Source organism: Sesamum indicum, linkage group LG7 (assembly GCF_000512975.1).
Source record: "Sesamum indicum cultivar Zhongzhi No. 13 linkage group LG7, S_indicum_v1.0, whole genome shotgun sequence".
Taxonomy (NCBI): domain Eukaryota; kingdom Viridiplantae; phylum Streptophyta; class Magnoliopsida; order Lamiales; family Pedaliaceae; genus Sesamum; species Sesamum indicum.
Genome location: NC_026151.1, coordinates 4,591,447 through 4,607,107, shown reverse-complemented (window position 1 = coordinate 4,607,107; position 15,661 = coordinate 4,591,447). Strand labels below are relative to the sequence as shown.

The 15,661-nt window shown below is 35.6% G+C and overlaps 2 protein-coding genes across 4 annotated transcripts; one reads left to right on the top strand and one right to left on the bottom strand.

The window, feature by feature from the left end:
* On the top strand, positions 2,700–6,800 carry LOC105166228 (pentatricopeptide repeat-containing protein At5g16860). Of its 3 annotated transcripts, none has more exons than XM_011085506.2 (3): positions 2,700–5,565; positions 6,434–6,491; positions 6,639–6,800. In XM_011085506.2, exon 1 carries the CDS (start codon positions 2,730–2,732, stop codon positions 5,298–5,300), a length of 2,571 nt encoding a protein of 856 aa, XP_011083808.1. In that variant the 5' UTR covers positions 2,700–2,729; the 3' UTR covers positions 5,301–5,565; positions 6,434–6,491; positions 6,639–6,800. The 3 variants fall into 3 exon arrangements, with proteins under 3 accessions (XP_011083808.1, XP_011083807.1, XP_011083805.1); XM_011085505.2 differs by having other exon boundaries at positions 6,434–6,568; positions 6,686–6,800; XM_011085503.2 differs by having other exon boundaries at positions 6,434–6,568.
* Positions 7,168–15,252, bottom strand: LOC105166229 (acylamino-acid-releasing enzyme). The gene is given in 19 exon segments (XM_011085509.2): positions 7,168–7,608; positions 7,676–7,780; positions 7,964–8,055; positions 8,158–8,227; positions 8,525–8,647; positions 8,729–8,814; positions 8,899–9,000; positions 9,680–9,902; positions 9,978–10,043; positions 10,145–10,232; positions 10,383–10,519; positions 11,622–11,677; positions 12,027–12,109; positions 12,920–13,067; positions 13,242–13,313; positions 13,427–13,531; positions 13,843–14,030; positions 14,905–15,002; positions 15,004–15,252. Coding segments are annotated over 19 exon segments (2,196 nt in total). The 5' UTR covers positions 15,244–15,252; the 3' UTR covers positions 7,168–7,494.

Genomic DNA, 15,661 nt, shown 5'->3' with positions numbered 1-15,661 from the left:
ATTTTTTAAAAATATATTATTTTGTATATAATGCCCATCCAAATAAGAGAAATACATAGTTTTTCAACTTTTTAAAAAAAATTAAAATTTCATTAACAATAAAGTTGACATTTCTACCTTATCGTAGGATTACATAATTATGTTATATATTAAGAAAATATCTATAATTCATAAATAATAAAATATTTATAAATTATAATTATATCAAACCTGAAAAGAAATGAATATAATTTACACTTAATAATAAGAATTGGACATTTAAACGTTAGATTATGGTCAAACAAATAATATTACAGGGCACGTCGTAATATAATTTGGTTTCACACAATACCTCATATTTATTGGATATACTATAGTCCACGACGTTGGTTGTTAGGAAATGGACAAAAAACATGTCGATATACATCCTTGCTTTAAATTTATAATATAATAAAATTGGAGAGGCTCTAATTTTTTGTATTCTTCCCATGATTGATTGTGTATTGGTTGCAATGCATTCGACTTGGCATTAATTTTAAAATTGTAAACAAATATATAAGTATTAGTACATATCAACGAGACAAGCATAATTTAATTGACGAAATTAATGCCCATGAATAAGAGTTCGTTAATTCGAATTCCACCAATTATGGTAGTTAAATTATATATATTTGACATTGATAATTGACGTACAGTGGCCAAATTTTCAACTGTATTTCCTCTACCGCGCATGCTGCTATGGCACTTGGGTCTCTGCATTTATGCTGGAATTTCCTCAAGTTTTTTCTCCATCCACAAGTGATACACAAACGAAGCAAACATAATTAATTAAGCTTATTGCACTTTATTTAACAAAAAATATGATTACATTTGGAATTATTATTTGATATAATAATTAATCATTTTCTTAAAGTTCAATGGTATTTTTGTCCGTTTATTATAACTTAAGGGTAAAATACACTTTGCTCCCCTGAATTGCTCGATGTGTAACATTTACCCTTAAACTAACAAATGTAACACTTACCATATTGGCTGGATAAAAATGTCCCTTATGCCTTGAATAATTATATTATTCTCAATATATTTTAATATTTTTCATATTAAATTATCGTCAAATTATTCTCAATATATATATATATATGTGGTAGACACACAACAAATAATATAACCAACAACTCATATATGTTGTTTAAAAGAAATTGACAAATACATATGCTTATTCAAAAGCTAAATATTTTTTTAAAAAATAATGAATAAATATATTTTATCATATTTAAAAAAAAAATATGTTCAAAAAATCGATATGTAATTACTCATTTTTATCTAAAAGAACGAATAGTTAATAAATTAATTTTATTACCAAATTAATAAAATCTTTTCATGAAAGTTTTTTATGTATTTATTGTACTCATTTATTACTTAACTTTGAGTTTGTAAAAAAATAAAATTCAAACTATATAACTCGTTAATTATATTTTACTTTACTATAAATAATAGATATTTTTTTTTCAATTAAGAAAATTTTAATTAAACTTAAAATACAAAATTACTAAAAAAAGAAATTCTTTGAACTATTTATATATATAATATAAGGACAATATTATCTTAAAATATAATTGTTGGGGGTAAGTGTTACATTTGTTAGTTTATGGGGCTAAATGTTACATGACAAATAATTTAAGGAGGCAAAGTGTATTTTTACCCTAAATTTAAAGGATAGTTTAAAAGAGAAGGGGCAATTGAAAATATTTATAGTGCAGGGGATAATTGACGATCATGGTATGTTTAAGGGTGTAAATTGTATTTTACCCAAAAGGAAAAAGGCTTAATGTAATTTAGGGGAATACATTGCTTCATTTTAAAAATACAGAGGAGGTAAATTATTAATTTTGAAAAATTCAGAGGTCTAAATTGCTATTTTTATTTTCATATGAGGATAATTTGCTAATTTACAATATTACAGGGAATATATTGTATTTTACGTAAAAGAAAGAAAATAAGAAGCAAAAGAAAATTCAAATGTTTATTCATCTTCGGTACTATTTATAACGAATGAATTAGAGTAATTAGTTTGATTGATAAAATATATATTAATCAAAATATCCTCGAGTAAATCGATTTTTACACAAAATTATCTATTTAAAAATTATTCTTTTCATGTGCATTTAAAATTAATATAAAATATTTTAAAAAGTATCAATTATAATCACTTATTTATTTTATGTTTTTTCTTTGATTATTAAATAAAAATAATAAAAATTTAAATTATGCACACGTATCGAGTGTCTTTCTATATATATAACATTGTAAAATTAGTCCCTTACTTTGGAGTCATTTAAAACTTGACCCTATGCTTTATGGAATTATTAAAAGTTTAAAAAAGGTCAAAGCATTGCAAAAAGCTCCTCCCACTAATGGACGCTAAAACTAACGACTGAACATTTTTCTGTCCGACGTGTACATGACTCTCACATGAGTTTTCTGCCGTTAGTTTTAACGTCTGTTAGTGGAAGGGGGCTTTTCTGCAATAGATTGGTCTCTTTTTACAATTTCTAACAAAACATGTGGTTAAATTTAAAATCTCATAAAATATGGGTTCAACTTTAAAATGATCCTAAACTGTGGGACTAATTTTGCAATTTTACCACTTTCCGTACCTAGTATTACTAATAAGACATACAAATTGTGATTTTTACACTAGTTTTACTTTGGTTGGGACGTTGTACTTCACCTGCTGGGCAGTTCGGCTAATGCTCCTTCCCACAACCTTCCCGCCAAAATACAGGCACTGCTGCACTACGCTCCGCCCCCTCCTTCTCAAACTTTACTTCTCTTCGTCGGCAGCCCAGCAATGTCTCTCCCTAGCCGAACCCGAGCTCATCCACCAAGAACATGTAATTCCGGGCGTCACTTTCCCGTCAGACCCCGAAACTACTGCCCAAGTACTATCCAATTATCTCTCCTCAGGCAGGCACTCCGATACGCTCTCCCTCCTCCGCCGCATCCCACCCTCACGATCCAACGTGTTCTACTGGAACAGCCTCATCAAGCGAAGCGTCTCGTTGCAGGACCAAAGGAGGGCCCTCCAACTTTTTGATGAAATGCGGAGGCTTGAATGGATACCCGATGGCTACACTTACCCTTATGTTTTCAAAGCCTGCGGTGATCTTTCTTGGTTGGTTATTGGGGCATCGGTACACGCTCTCGCGCTTGTTTCTGGGTATACCAACTCCAATGTCTTCGTGGACAATGCTGCGGTAGCTATGTATGGCAGGTGTGGTGCGTGTGACACGGCGCAGCAGCTGTTTGATGAAATGCTTGAGAGAGGGGTGTTTGATACAATCTCGTGGAATTCGATTATATCTGTTTATGTGCGTGTTGGCGAGTGTAGAAGAGCTTTGCGGATGTTTGAACAGATGGTTTCAAAAGGTGATATAATGTTGCGGGCAGATGCGGTTAGTTTGGTAAATGTGCTTCCAGCTTGTGCTTCTGTCAAATCATGGAGGAGCGGAATGGAAATTCACGGGTATGCACTAAGAAGAGGTTTACTCGAGGATGTGTTCGTGGGGAATGCTATAATAGATATGTATGCAAAGTGTGGATTAATGGATCAGGCGAAGAATGTGTTTGGTAGAATGGAGCTGAAGGATGTAGTGTCTTGGAATGCACTGGTTACTGGATACTCCCAGATTGGGAAATTTGATGATGCTTTACTATTGTTTCAGAGAATGAGGGAGAAGGATATTGAATTAAACGTTGTGACATGGAGTGCTGTGATTGCAGGGTATGCTCAAAGGGGACTTGGAAATGAGGCACTCGATGTATTTAGGGAGATGATACTCTCAGGGTCACAACCAAATGCAATTACCCTTGTCTCAGTTTTATCAGGTTGCGCAGCTGTTGGTACATTGGTTCAGGGTAAGGAAATTCAATGTTATGTCATTAAGCAATTCCTGGATTTGGAAGCGAATGATCGCGGAGATGAGATGATGGTGATCAATGGGTTAATAGACATGTATGCAAAGTGCAAGAATTTCAGAATAGCTCGGACAATGTTTGACTCAATTGAGAGAAAACATAGAAGTGTGGTGACGTGGACAGTTATGATTGGAGGATATGCTCAACATGGGGAAGCCACTGATGCCTTGGAACTTTTCTCTGAAATGCTAAGTGATAAACACAGAATGATGCCAAATGGCTTCACAATATCTTGTGCACTCGTCGCTTGTGCTCGTCTTGGAGCCCATAGAATTGGCAGAGAAATCCATTCTTATGCACTGCGCAATCGTTATGAGGAGGCTATGCTGTTCATCTCAAATTGCCTCATAGACATGTATGCCAAATCTGGGGATGTTGATGCGGCCCGAGCTGTGTTTGATAACATGATAGAGAAAAATGCAGTCTCATGGACGTCTATAATGACAGGATATGGACTGCATGGTCGTGGTGAGGAGGCTCTCCATATTTTTAATGGGATGAAGACAGCTGGTCTGCCAGTTGATGGAGTGACTTTTGTTGTTGTACTTTATGCTTGTAGCCACTCTGGGATGGTTGAACAGGGGATTAATTACTTCAACAACATGAAGGAGGATTTTGGAGTTGTTCCAGAAGTTGAACACTATGCTTGCATGGTTGATCTTTTGGGGCGTGCCGGTCGCTTGAATGAGGCTATGAATCTCATTAAGGACATGCCAATGGAGCCAAATCCAATAGTTTGGGTTGCACTACTTAGTGGTTGCAGGCTTCATGGGAATGTAGAACTTGGGGAACATGCAGTTGATCAGTTGTTAGCGCTTAACTTTGAGAATGATGGCTTGTACACGCTTCTCTCTAACTTGTATGCCAGTGCTAGGCGGTGGAAAGATGTTGCCAGGATCCGTTTGTTGATGAAACATTCAGGAGTAAAGAAGAGACCTGGCTGTAGTTGGGTACAAGGGAAGAAAGGGACAGCAACCTTTTTTGTTGGGGACAAATCTCATCCAATGACTAAAGAGATATATAATCTCCTTGGTGATCTGATACATCGTATCAAAATCATGGGCTACATACCGGAGACCAGCTTTGCTCTTCATGATGTGGATGATGAGGAGAAAGGGGATCTTCTATTTGAACATAGTGAGAAATTGGCTCTTGCTTATGCCATTCTCACTACCGCTGCTGGGATACCTATTAGGATTACCAAGAATTTGCGTGTCTGTGGTGATTGTCATACAGCTATTACCTATATTTCAAGGATCATTGAACATGAAGTTATACTCAGGGACCCAAGCCGCTTCCACCATTTCAAGAATGGATCCTGCTCCTGCAAAGGATATTGGTAAGATGGAGTAGATTTCATGTAAGTCATTCATGGCTTCCAACATGCTTAAACCACATTATTGAGTTATCAGAGATATTGCGTGACAAGTGGGACAAGTTCGGAAAAGAAGAATTGGACAACATGGAAGTCGAAAAACGCTGTGTCCACCTTATCAGAATGATCATAGGCTGGTTATCATGTCCACTTCAACTTCTTGTGAGGATAAATTCTTCTGCCAATGACAAGGGTAAACGAGAGCAGGCCATTGATGGACACATGGCATTGAGGTATAAATCATTGTTGCAATCTTATTAGTTTCATTTTCTTTAACTATCAACATAGGTAAATTGTTCTGTATCTTCTATGCATTGTCTTTGTATGTTTGTGAAGGTGGGAGTTGGATTCATTATCGTTATCCTTGTGAATTGATCCATGAATTTAGTTGCGCACAATTCTCCATTGAAAGATTTGAACGATTATGACATTTTTGGAGATTCCAAACAAAGTATTCTTAACAGAGAGTGATTGTAGCCTTGGCTCCAAATTCTTTTATAGATCCTAAAAACTTCTCAATTTAATACAATATGGGGACTTGAAAGACTTGCACTTGATTTGACTTAGTCTTTTAAAAGTAGCAGCATTTTAAAGAAGCTCAGTGCCGGGTTATGTATTTAATAGCTAAAAGGTAAAATTAAAAATGTATGATGCCATTGGAAAATTAAATAAAGTATGGGCCTTACAATTTTTATGATGTTGTACTTCAACAACCATACTCGTAAAGAGATCTCAGAAACTATATCCATCTGTATGGAAGTTGCAGTTCAGAGGACAAATGTGATTAATCCAATGTCCCAAAAGCCCATTGATGTACTTGCTCTGTCTATTTGGCATGTCTAAATATATTGTAGTTGTGGACAAATGGGATTCATCCAATTCATAGTTTTCCTCCTTAGAAGCCCTTTCATGATTCCTGTCCATCACTTAGGCGCATCATATTAAAATTGCTGAATAGTGAAATAGCTGCTTGAATCTACATATTGGTGGCTTAATGATGACAATTTGAGGCTTGGGATCCCAGCTGGAGAAGGTAGCTGAAATCTCCTCTTTCAGAAACCGTCTTAACCAATAACGTAAATCCTTATTATTTCTTGGCAGGGAAGCAAGAACTATGCCGCGAGCTTTCTGTTCACAAGATATCATATCTGCGCAGCAGGTAAATTGGGGAGAGAGCATTTAGCATGTTCCTCATCAGGCCACTTATTTGATGATATATACCACTAACATATTATGGTAAGTTTACTCATTTCTCTCAATGGAAAACTAGGAACAAATTTACTCATTTCTCTCAATGAAAAAATAGGAACAAATTCAGAAGATCCATTGTGACCGTGAGATCACCCGATGCAGGCATTCGATTTTGCACGAGAAAATTTTCTCTGGCTCGACTGTCTGCAGTCCCAACTTCAACCAAATAGCTGCGTCCAACAGCAACTGTGCAAGCAAATCCTGTACCCTCCACAGCTTGACGTCATATCTGAAGTTAACAGCAGTTGGCCATGAGAATAGTATTGGCGGACTGCTTTTGCATTGCAGGAGACATGAGGCATGCAACCAGGCCTTTGCTTTCTTGTTGTAACAGTTTACTCGCGTCAATAGCATATTATTAAGGCAACCTTACTTGATATTTCACAGAGTTTACTATGTTTTTGATATTTTTTACTTAGTAGTTGGTTTACCATCTCGAAGTTCTATTTTTTGGTTAGTTACTGAAAATTCGTGCTTATTTTTGCAGAGAAATTACGTGCCTCGCAGTTGCATAATACAACACTCTTGATTCGGCTGACAGCAAATGATCACTATATTAATGCATGTTTTATTGCGGCGACAACTCATTTGAAGTGAAACTGTAATTAGTCTTATTTAATATCCAAGGTACCAAAACTACATCAAATTGTCAAATGTGGTTAAGAAATTGTAGACTTAGGAATCTGTAACGATGCGTGCATACACTATAAAGGTACAGGCTCATGTGGGATGCCTAAAATCACAGTCAGTCTCAATTCTAGTGATCTCACAAGTTTCTGGAACCAACCATTCCTAGGCTGGTATTCTGAAAGCAAACTTTGTTCAGTCAGCATACATTATAAGTCAGCAACTTTGTGGTGGATCGGGGCGTGAGATTAATCCAGATAAGTGGTGGAAACAATTAGCAGACATTAGTCGAGGTTATCAACTTTAATGGGAGTGATATCATCCGCGACTTTGAACTTTCCAACCAAGCGTGCAAAGAACACCATCTGCTGCTCTAGCGTGAACTTGATATTCTCAGCCTGTGTAGACGTTAATCAGCAAATCTTTAACATTGGGATACATGACTAGAATTGATAGTTGGCATACCTTGCGGAAACCATGTTGCTCTCCTTCATACTCCACAAGAGCAACAGGCAAACCTTTATCCTTCAACGCATGGTAAATTTTACGTGATTGATCAGGGGGGACAACCTGTAAAGTAAACCAAATACAACTCTTTGAGACTAGAAAATCATGGATATGGGATATCATAGGCATATGAAACAAGGACCAATTGATGATATACCACTCAAGATTTATAAAGAGACAAGTTAATTATGTCTTGGAGAAAACAAACAGATAGAGATAAGACAAAAAAGGTTGATTCATGCATACCTTGTCTTCTAATCCTTGAAATAGTATTAAGGGGCATGAAAATTTATCGACAAAATTGATAGGTGATCTCTTGAAGTATTCGCTCTCGTCACCTGCAATCATTCAAGTCATCTCTAAAATACACAGCAAATTTGCATGGCAAGAAGCATATAACAAAGTTTTTGGACATGCATATGCTCTGGTTCAGTGTTTACCTACAAGATTGTCGATATAGTGAGATTCAAACTTGTGAGTGTCATCTCTCAATGATTTCAAGTCAGCCACCTGTTTGTTGGCATGTAATTACTCATGTATTATACAAAAACACTTATTCCCAAATACATGCTAAATTAATTAACATTATTAACTAAAACTTAGATATAAATAGACAACAAAGACAACATGTCACATCTATAACAAAATTACCAAAATAATGGCTATTATGCACCTCGAATGAATTGACTATTCAATTGTTTGTGAATAAGGCTGAAGAACAATAAATGTAAGCAAATAAAAAATTATAATTATTAACTATGAAATGTGTAATTGAGACCATAGTTACTAGAGATAATAAGCACTCACCCCATACAAGGATGCTCCTGCTTTAAATGTGTCCCTGAATGCAAGTGCAGCTAGGGTTGTGTATCCACCCGCAGAACCCCCAGTGATACATAATCTTTCACCATCAACTTTTCCACTATCAACCTTGAAACCAAAAATTATATCACCAAAAAGACAGACTAAAGGTTGTACAGTCTAGTAGGAAGAAAACGGAAATTCTGTTACCAAAAACTTGGCGCAGCTGCAGCAGTCATTGACATCAACAATTCCCCAGCGCCCAAGTAGTCTATCTCGATATTCACGGCCATAACCTTTAGAATGTAACTGTAAGCATGAATTCTACTGGTAAAAAAAGAGAACAATGATATAGTTAAAAAGGTCAAGAACCATCATACCAGTGCTTCCACCATAATTAACATCCACAAAAGCCCATCCACGACTAGTCCAATACTGGACACTGAGATTTAAAATACCGCGGGTCTCAGCAGTAGGGCCTCCTGTACAGTGCATGATAAGAGGTTGACATTTTTAACACACTTGACAATAGAATCAAGTTAACTAATTCACCGAGAATACATGATGAGCATCTGTTCTTAGTAAAAGGCAATACACCAAGTATGTTGACCATCCACATAGTTCAGACAAGCAAAGCATTCACCTCACGTTATTTGTTTCACAATGTCGGACACAAACACACATGCTGCATGTTCTATTTCATTCACAAGATTTAACACACATGCAAATTTTAGCAAATTCATATACAAGAAACAAAACCAATTTTTCCAAACAGAAGACATTAAATAATAACTAATACCCTAGGATGACTTATCATGTTATCTTATATCCATTCTTGCTATAGTAACAGAAGACAAAAATATGAAATGAATGAAAAGTATTTAGCAATCCTCAACCAAGTCATTTGCACGTAAACCTAAAAAAATTTCCATTTACTACAATATCCTCATGTAGCCACTTGACCATCACTCTTGTCCATCACTCTGGTAAGAGAAGTTTCTCCAAGGTGACATAGAACATGCAATCACTTGTCACCAATTATGATTTCAAAACATCTTGTAGAAAAAAATTAAGCAGCTCCAGACACAGTAACATTTCTGAAATGCAGGTCTCAATTCTTTGATATAAAAATGTTACGGAAAAAGAAAACCAAAAGAATACCATGACTCTTTAACAGTAGTGGAGGTTTCTCCTCCGCACTGGCTTGAAACAGAGGGTTGGTTGGGGGATAAAAGTATGCATATGCAGTTTCCCCTGGGACTTCTGTCGGGAACTCTATTAGTTCTGGTGAGCTTATGTACGGCCTGTACGATGAACTTATAGAAGAAGAAGACCAGATAATACTAAAATCAATTGCTTTGGATTTCTGATCATCTAATGCCACCTGGAAAGAAATAAATGTCACTATCAAGAGCTTAAAGTTCCAAGTGTGATACTATAGAATAATAAGAACCGGCACCTTAGCTATTGATGAAGGAAGAACTGCAGATGCTCCTTCAACATACAGGCAGTCAGGCCCAGATGTCTGCATAAATTAGGCATGCCTGTAAGTAATTCCCATATTCACCTGATTCATCTTCAGAAGGAAATAAAGATTCATAACTAGAATTGAGGCAATGTTATTACTATATTATTTGTATCTGTGAAAGGAATATCAAGTAGCGACATCTTGTTCTGCGAATCCAGAATTCCAAGATATGACCTCCCATTCATCCTGTAGTCCAATTGAATAAATCCTTATACATAAGGTAAAAGACATGAAATTAGATAAATAGGTCCTGCTGACGGACAAGAATAACATATTCATGATAAACAACTCTATAGACAAATTTGTTTTCCCTAAGCAATACTTTCTTCACATCACCTGTAGCTGCAAGCAATTAAGTTCTTCTGACTAGGACTCTGAAGAAAGTCATATGAGTTCAAGCCAAAAACCCATAATGGTTTTGTGAACTCAGCATTCAAGGGATAAACAGGCAGTACTTCATTTGTGAATTCCACCTAAGAAATAGGAGAAATATGAAATCAAAAAGGCTGTATTGCCCGTGGGCAGGTACAACTATTATGAAATTTCTGTTTAAGTTGCATGCATTATGAACAGAATCCAACCAAAAGAAAGAGCCACCAAGATGACAAGATTCAGATTCGAAAGTAGAAAGGTTGGAACAAAACAAATTATGGAATTTCTGGAGCGTGGGAGATTGTTCCTGAAGCTAAAGGACTGTTAGCATCAATTTTGATGAGGTTTAGTTTGGCAATTTTCATAGCCAAAATTTGATTCCATTTTGTTAAAGAAAAGGACAAGACTATGACTCAGGATCAGAAAGATAATGAGACATAGCGACAACAATCTGATAGTGACCTCATATGAAAATTCAGGTATGTTCAATAAGCTCATTTTATGATCTTCATCACATGTCATTGTCGAGATTTCAGCAGTCAACTTAACATTTTTTTGTTGATGAGTCTTAATACCAGTGTTGTACTGTTATCTTCATCTTATTTAGTCAGTAATGTCGAAGCACCACTTTAATTAACATGTTAGTAGTTTCATAATCAAAGCTCATCCCTAGAAACCGATGTCGTCCAGTCATCCGTTGAAAATAGAGATACTGTCACCAAAAGAACAATGATGATTTCCTTTTCCAAGATTCTTACTTCTGTCTTCCAAGACTTTTTTCTTTATTTTCCATTTATTATATAGTTCTTCTACTTCGTAGAGTCTCAATACTATGAGTTCATTCTTCCTAAAGAAGTTCAATGTGTCAAAAAACCTAATTTCTATCACACAAACAGGGGAAACAGCCTCGTTTTCTCAAAATATCACCAATGGTAATGTTCATCTGCAGTCTGTAAGCCATCCATATTTTTCATTTACCTGATCCAAATTTCTAATATTACCCATCAATTAACTATCTAAAACTTCATGATTTCTCTTTGACGCATAAAGTATATCCATGTACTTAGCCTGCATGAGGTGAAGTGGCAAATATCCAAATCCACGGGGACAAATATGGGGGAATAAAACATAGGGTGGAGAAAATTGGAAAGGAACAGATTTCTCAAAGAATTAAAATTACAAATGACAAGATGAAAAATATACCCATCTGTAAATATTCCAAAACCCGCTTTGTCTATCTGTGACGAAGAAAAGTTCCCCTGAAATGTTAAGAATAATAAAACAATCTCAATAAGAACTTGAAAAGGAAGAAAGTGAATAACATAAGAAACAAAAGAACCATGTTCAAGATCTAAAGCATATATAGAAAAAGAATAAAGTGATTCTTGTTAGGTGTTTTAGGAGTTGAGAATGCCATTAGGGCTTTAATTGACAAAAGTACCTGATCTCACAAACAACCACTAAAGGCTGTAATTGCATTTTGTCATTAGAACGCACAAATTGGTTCATCAAACCTTATATACTTTCACTTGGGAAAAGGTAAGAAAAGCCTATCATGTTGCGATCAGATGTTCACAAGATGTATCAAGTAGAGTTTTTAAATAGTACCTTCAGGTGACCACTTAGGTTCAGTTGGTGATTCCACAATCGATGGATCACCACCAGCAACGCAAATCCGGTTTTTGATGTGTCTGGAAGGGAGCATTTTTGGACCAAGAAAAGAAACAGTCAGGATTTATCGAAATTTTGGCCTCTCAACTTGACCAAAGTAATCGATCAACACAATGAATGGGTTACAATAAGATGATGGCTGGCGAGCATCAGACAAAGACTTTTGTTAAAAGAACCTAGCGGTCTAACAAATCTTATATCATATTTGGCTGAGAAACAAGTCATGTAAAATGATATTGAAACTAGATAGTAGAATAGTACAAAACTAAGTAGCTTTCATGAAAAGTTTCAAACATCTAGAAATGGTGACTCTACTATCCAAACATCTGACAGAAAATTCTGACATCAACATTGGTGAGTTCAATGGTGTTGTCGAACTAAATATGACAATTGTTGCAATAGGTCAAAGTATGACACGTTGTAGGAGGTCACCTCATCAAAAGAATTTCTTGTTTCAGCTAGAATTGGACATGACTATACTTATCATTCCATGGAACTTGTTCACAGTATATGCAGCGCAAATCATTTATACTGACAACTGTCTCTCTGTCTTTTTGTGCATCACTTATTGATTGTTCAGGGTGGGAAAGGTTACACCAATTTTATATCATTCACAAAGTTTACGGGAACTTTAAGAAATCACTAGTGATAAAAAAGAGCAAGGGATCAGAATAGTTAGGTTCAAGGTGCAGGAAATCTAAGAGGAAAAATAGTGTCAGAACTCTATGCAAGCAATTAGACTGCTAATTCAAATAATGTAAACCTTAAAGAATGCCAATCAAGAAGAACGTTCTGCACAAAAGGAATCCACAAAGATTTTGTCAACCTACCCATTCTCAGAGAGATAGCCAACCCAAAGTTCAGATCTGTCCCATGGCATGTTGGGATGGCCCCATTCAATCCACGCTACTCGTTCTCCTTTGTGATCGATCCGAGGAAAAGCATAGAAGTCATTGCCTCCAACTAATATTTCAGGTTCTGCATGGTGAATGGTCAGATTTATCTATTTCCAGGGGGGAAAAAAGGTAAACTAGCTAGAGAATCAACCTACCCCTAGCCTCTCTCTGTAAAATATATTAAATAGGAGAATACAACTTCCACCAATTCTAACGAAATACTCACACAGGCACAAGCACAGATGTATATTTCTACCTTTTACATCGTTGCTGCTGAGATCAATTGAAACAATTGTTGTGGTGGCATTTATACTGCTTTCACGACGATCTATCAGAAAAGCAATTGGCAATTCAAGAATAAAAACTTCATAAGATGTCAGAAAGCGAAACTAGTTTAACTAATGAATTTTGTTAAAGAATGAGAATAAATCCACAATCTACCTTCCCTTACTGTCAGGTAGCGATTAAATCGAGAATCAAATACTCCATCAGCATAGCAGACAAGCGGCCCACCGTAGTCCGGCGTGATTGGCACTGGGGCTAAATCTGCTAGGATGAATTATTAATAATACAAATGAGAAAAACTCTTCACATGAGAAACTAAACTCTATACGAAAATTAAACTCAGTCAAGAGGATTAAATTTTATTAGGCTACCAATAACAATATTTTCTTCACTCTGATAACATAAGTAATTGAGAAACATTTGCTACAAGACAAATAGCTATACATATGCTCATAAAACAAGTTGAAATAATAATTTGAATCCAGTTCAAAACCAGACTAGTACAACTCGAATCCAAACAATAGGAGCCATTTGTGATATTAATGGGAAAGAACAGACTTAGAAAGGATGACCTTCGGATGAAATTGACTGCTTGTAGAGCCTTTGATCCTTGTAATTTGAGAAGATAACAGAGTCCCCGGAAATGCTAAAGGCCCCCCCTCCATATTCTTGTGCCACAGTCCTCACAGCAAAATCTTTAGGTGTAATATCAATTGGCTTGTCCTTTTCACTCTCAGCTTGTCTTACCAGCACATTTCTTCTGAAACTCCCAAAAGCTTCAATGAGTATGAAATGCAACACTAAATTTCTTGTGGTGTAAAGACAACCAAAGCCAATCAAGGATCAAAGTCGTTACAATGAAATATCAAGTCCTACTCCTTCGGGTATATGAACTAGAGGAAATTATACGCCAAGGAGAAAACTTCAATATTTTGGATTGATTAACTAAAAAAGAATACATCTCCACATTCATAAGCCTCACATGTGAGAAAGAAGAAATCTTTCAATATTTTGGATTGATTAACTAAAAAAGACTACGTCTCCACATTCATAAGCCTCGCATGTGAGAAAGAAGAAAAGCTTCAGTTACTTGCAACAAGTATCTCACAATCAAGAAATGCTAGTGTTTAATTATTTCAGTACACAATATACTCATCACTAGTCTTCCAAATGAAGAAGCATAAGAAGATAGTAGTTTCACAGTCAGCCAAATTTAATAAACACAGAGCACATTTCAAATGAAGAAGCATAAAAAGATTGTTGTTTCAACACAACACCTCATCTGACAACACCAAAACACTAAAATCAAATTCCTAAAATTTTAAAGCACTCGCATATTTAGCATTTACTATATCTTCGTATTCATCATGATATCGTTTTGTTCATCCAAATGACATGACTCCATTAGAATCCACAAGACTTCACAAACTGAAGTACAATAAACTCTATCAAATAATTACTGCAACAAAATCTTCATTAAGGGGTACACCACCACATACAAACACCACTTTTCTCAAACTCTCAGAGGGTAAAATCTAACAATAGCCAAAAAAAAAACCCAAACTTCATAATGTGGATGACATATATATCCCTCTCCAAGTGTACTAGCACAAGTACGACAAAAATTAGAATACCCAGATTCAGTTGGGCGTGATTCAAGCCAGAAGAGTCGGCCCGAATCAACCGCAAAGCCGCCCAGCCGTTTATCCGACGCAAAGCCGCCGTTTATCCGAGCCAGAGACAACGTCTGCGGTGATCGGGGACTTCCAAGAACCATACGGAGCGGAGACCTTGGTTTGTTCTGCTGCAGTTTCCGAAGCTGACGACATTATTGCAGTCGCAATTCGTCTTCTGCAGTGAAATTGGGGACAAACGGATGCTCTGTGAAATCTTGAAAGTTGGAAATGCGAGAGAAGTCGCGGAGAGTGGGAGTGATGAGTGAGAGTGAGAGAGACAATGGCACAAAATGCCATTTCCTAAAGTTTATTACTTCCATTTCTTGTGGCGGTTTTTTTATAAAGTTTTGCCCTTTCACTTGTGTTTGGGCCTATCTTGTTTGCGCCAATACGGACACGATAATAAAATATTTTAAAAAATTAGAATACTATATAATATATTCTTTTATTATATAATTTTATTTTTTTATAATAATTAAAATATAATATAAAAAAATATTAAGATAAAATATAAAATAAATATATTTTATATTTAAGTTTTTAATCAAAATGCATACTTAAAGATACACATAATTAGTTTATTTAAAAAGTAAGCAATGAAAATTATCTAGTCATCCAAATTATTTAAATAATCATAATCATCTTTTGAATTTGTAGTAATTTCATTACAAAATTTTTAGTTAAAGAGAATTGAATTAATTCTTTTTCTTTCTTA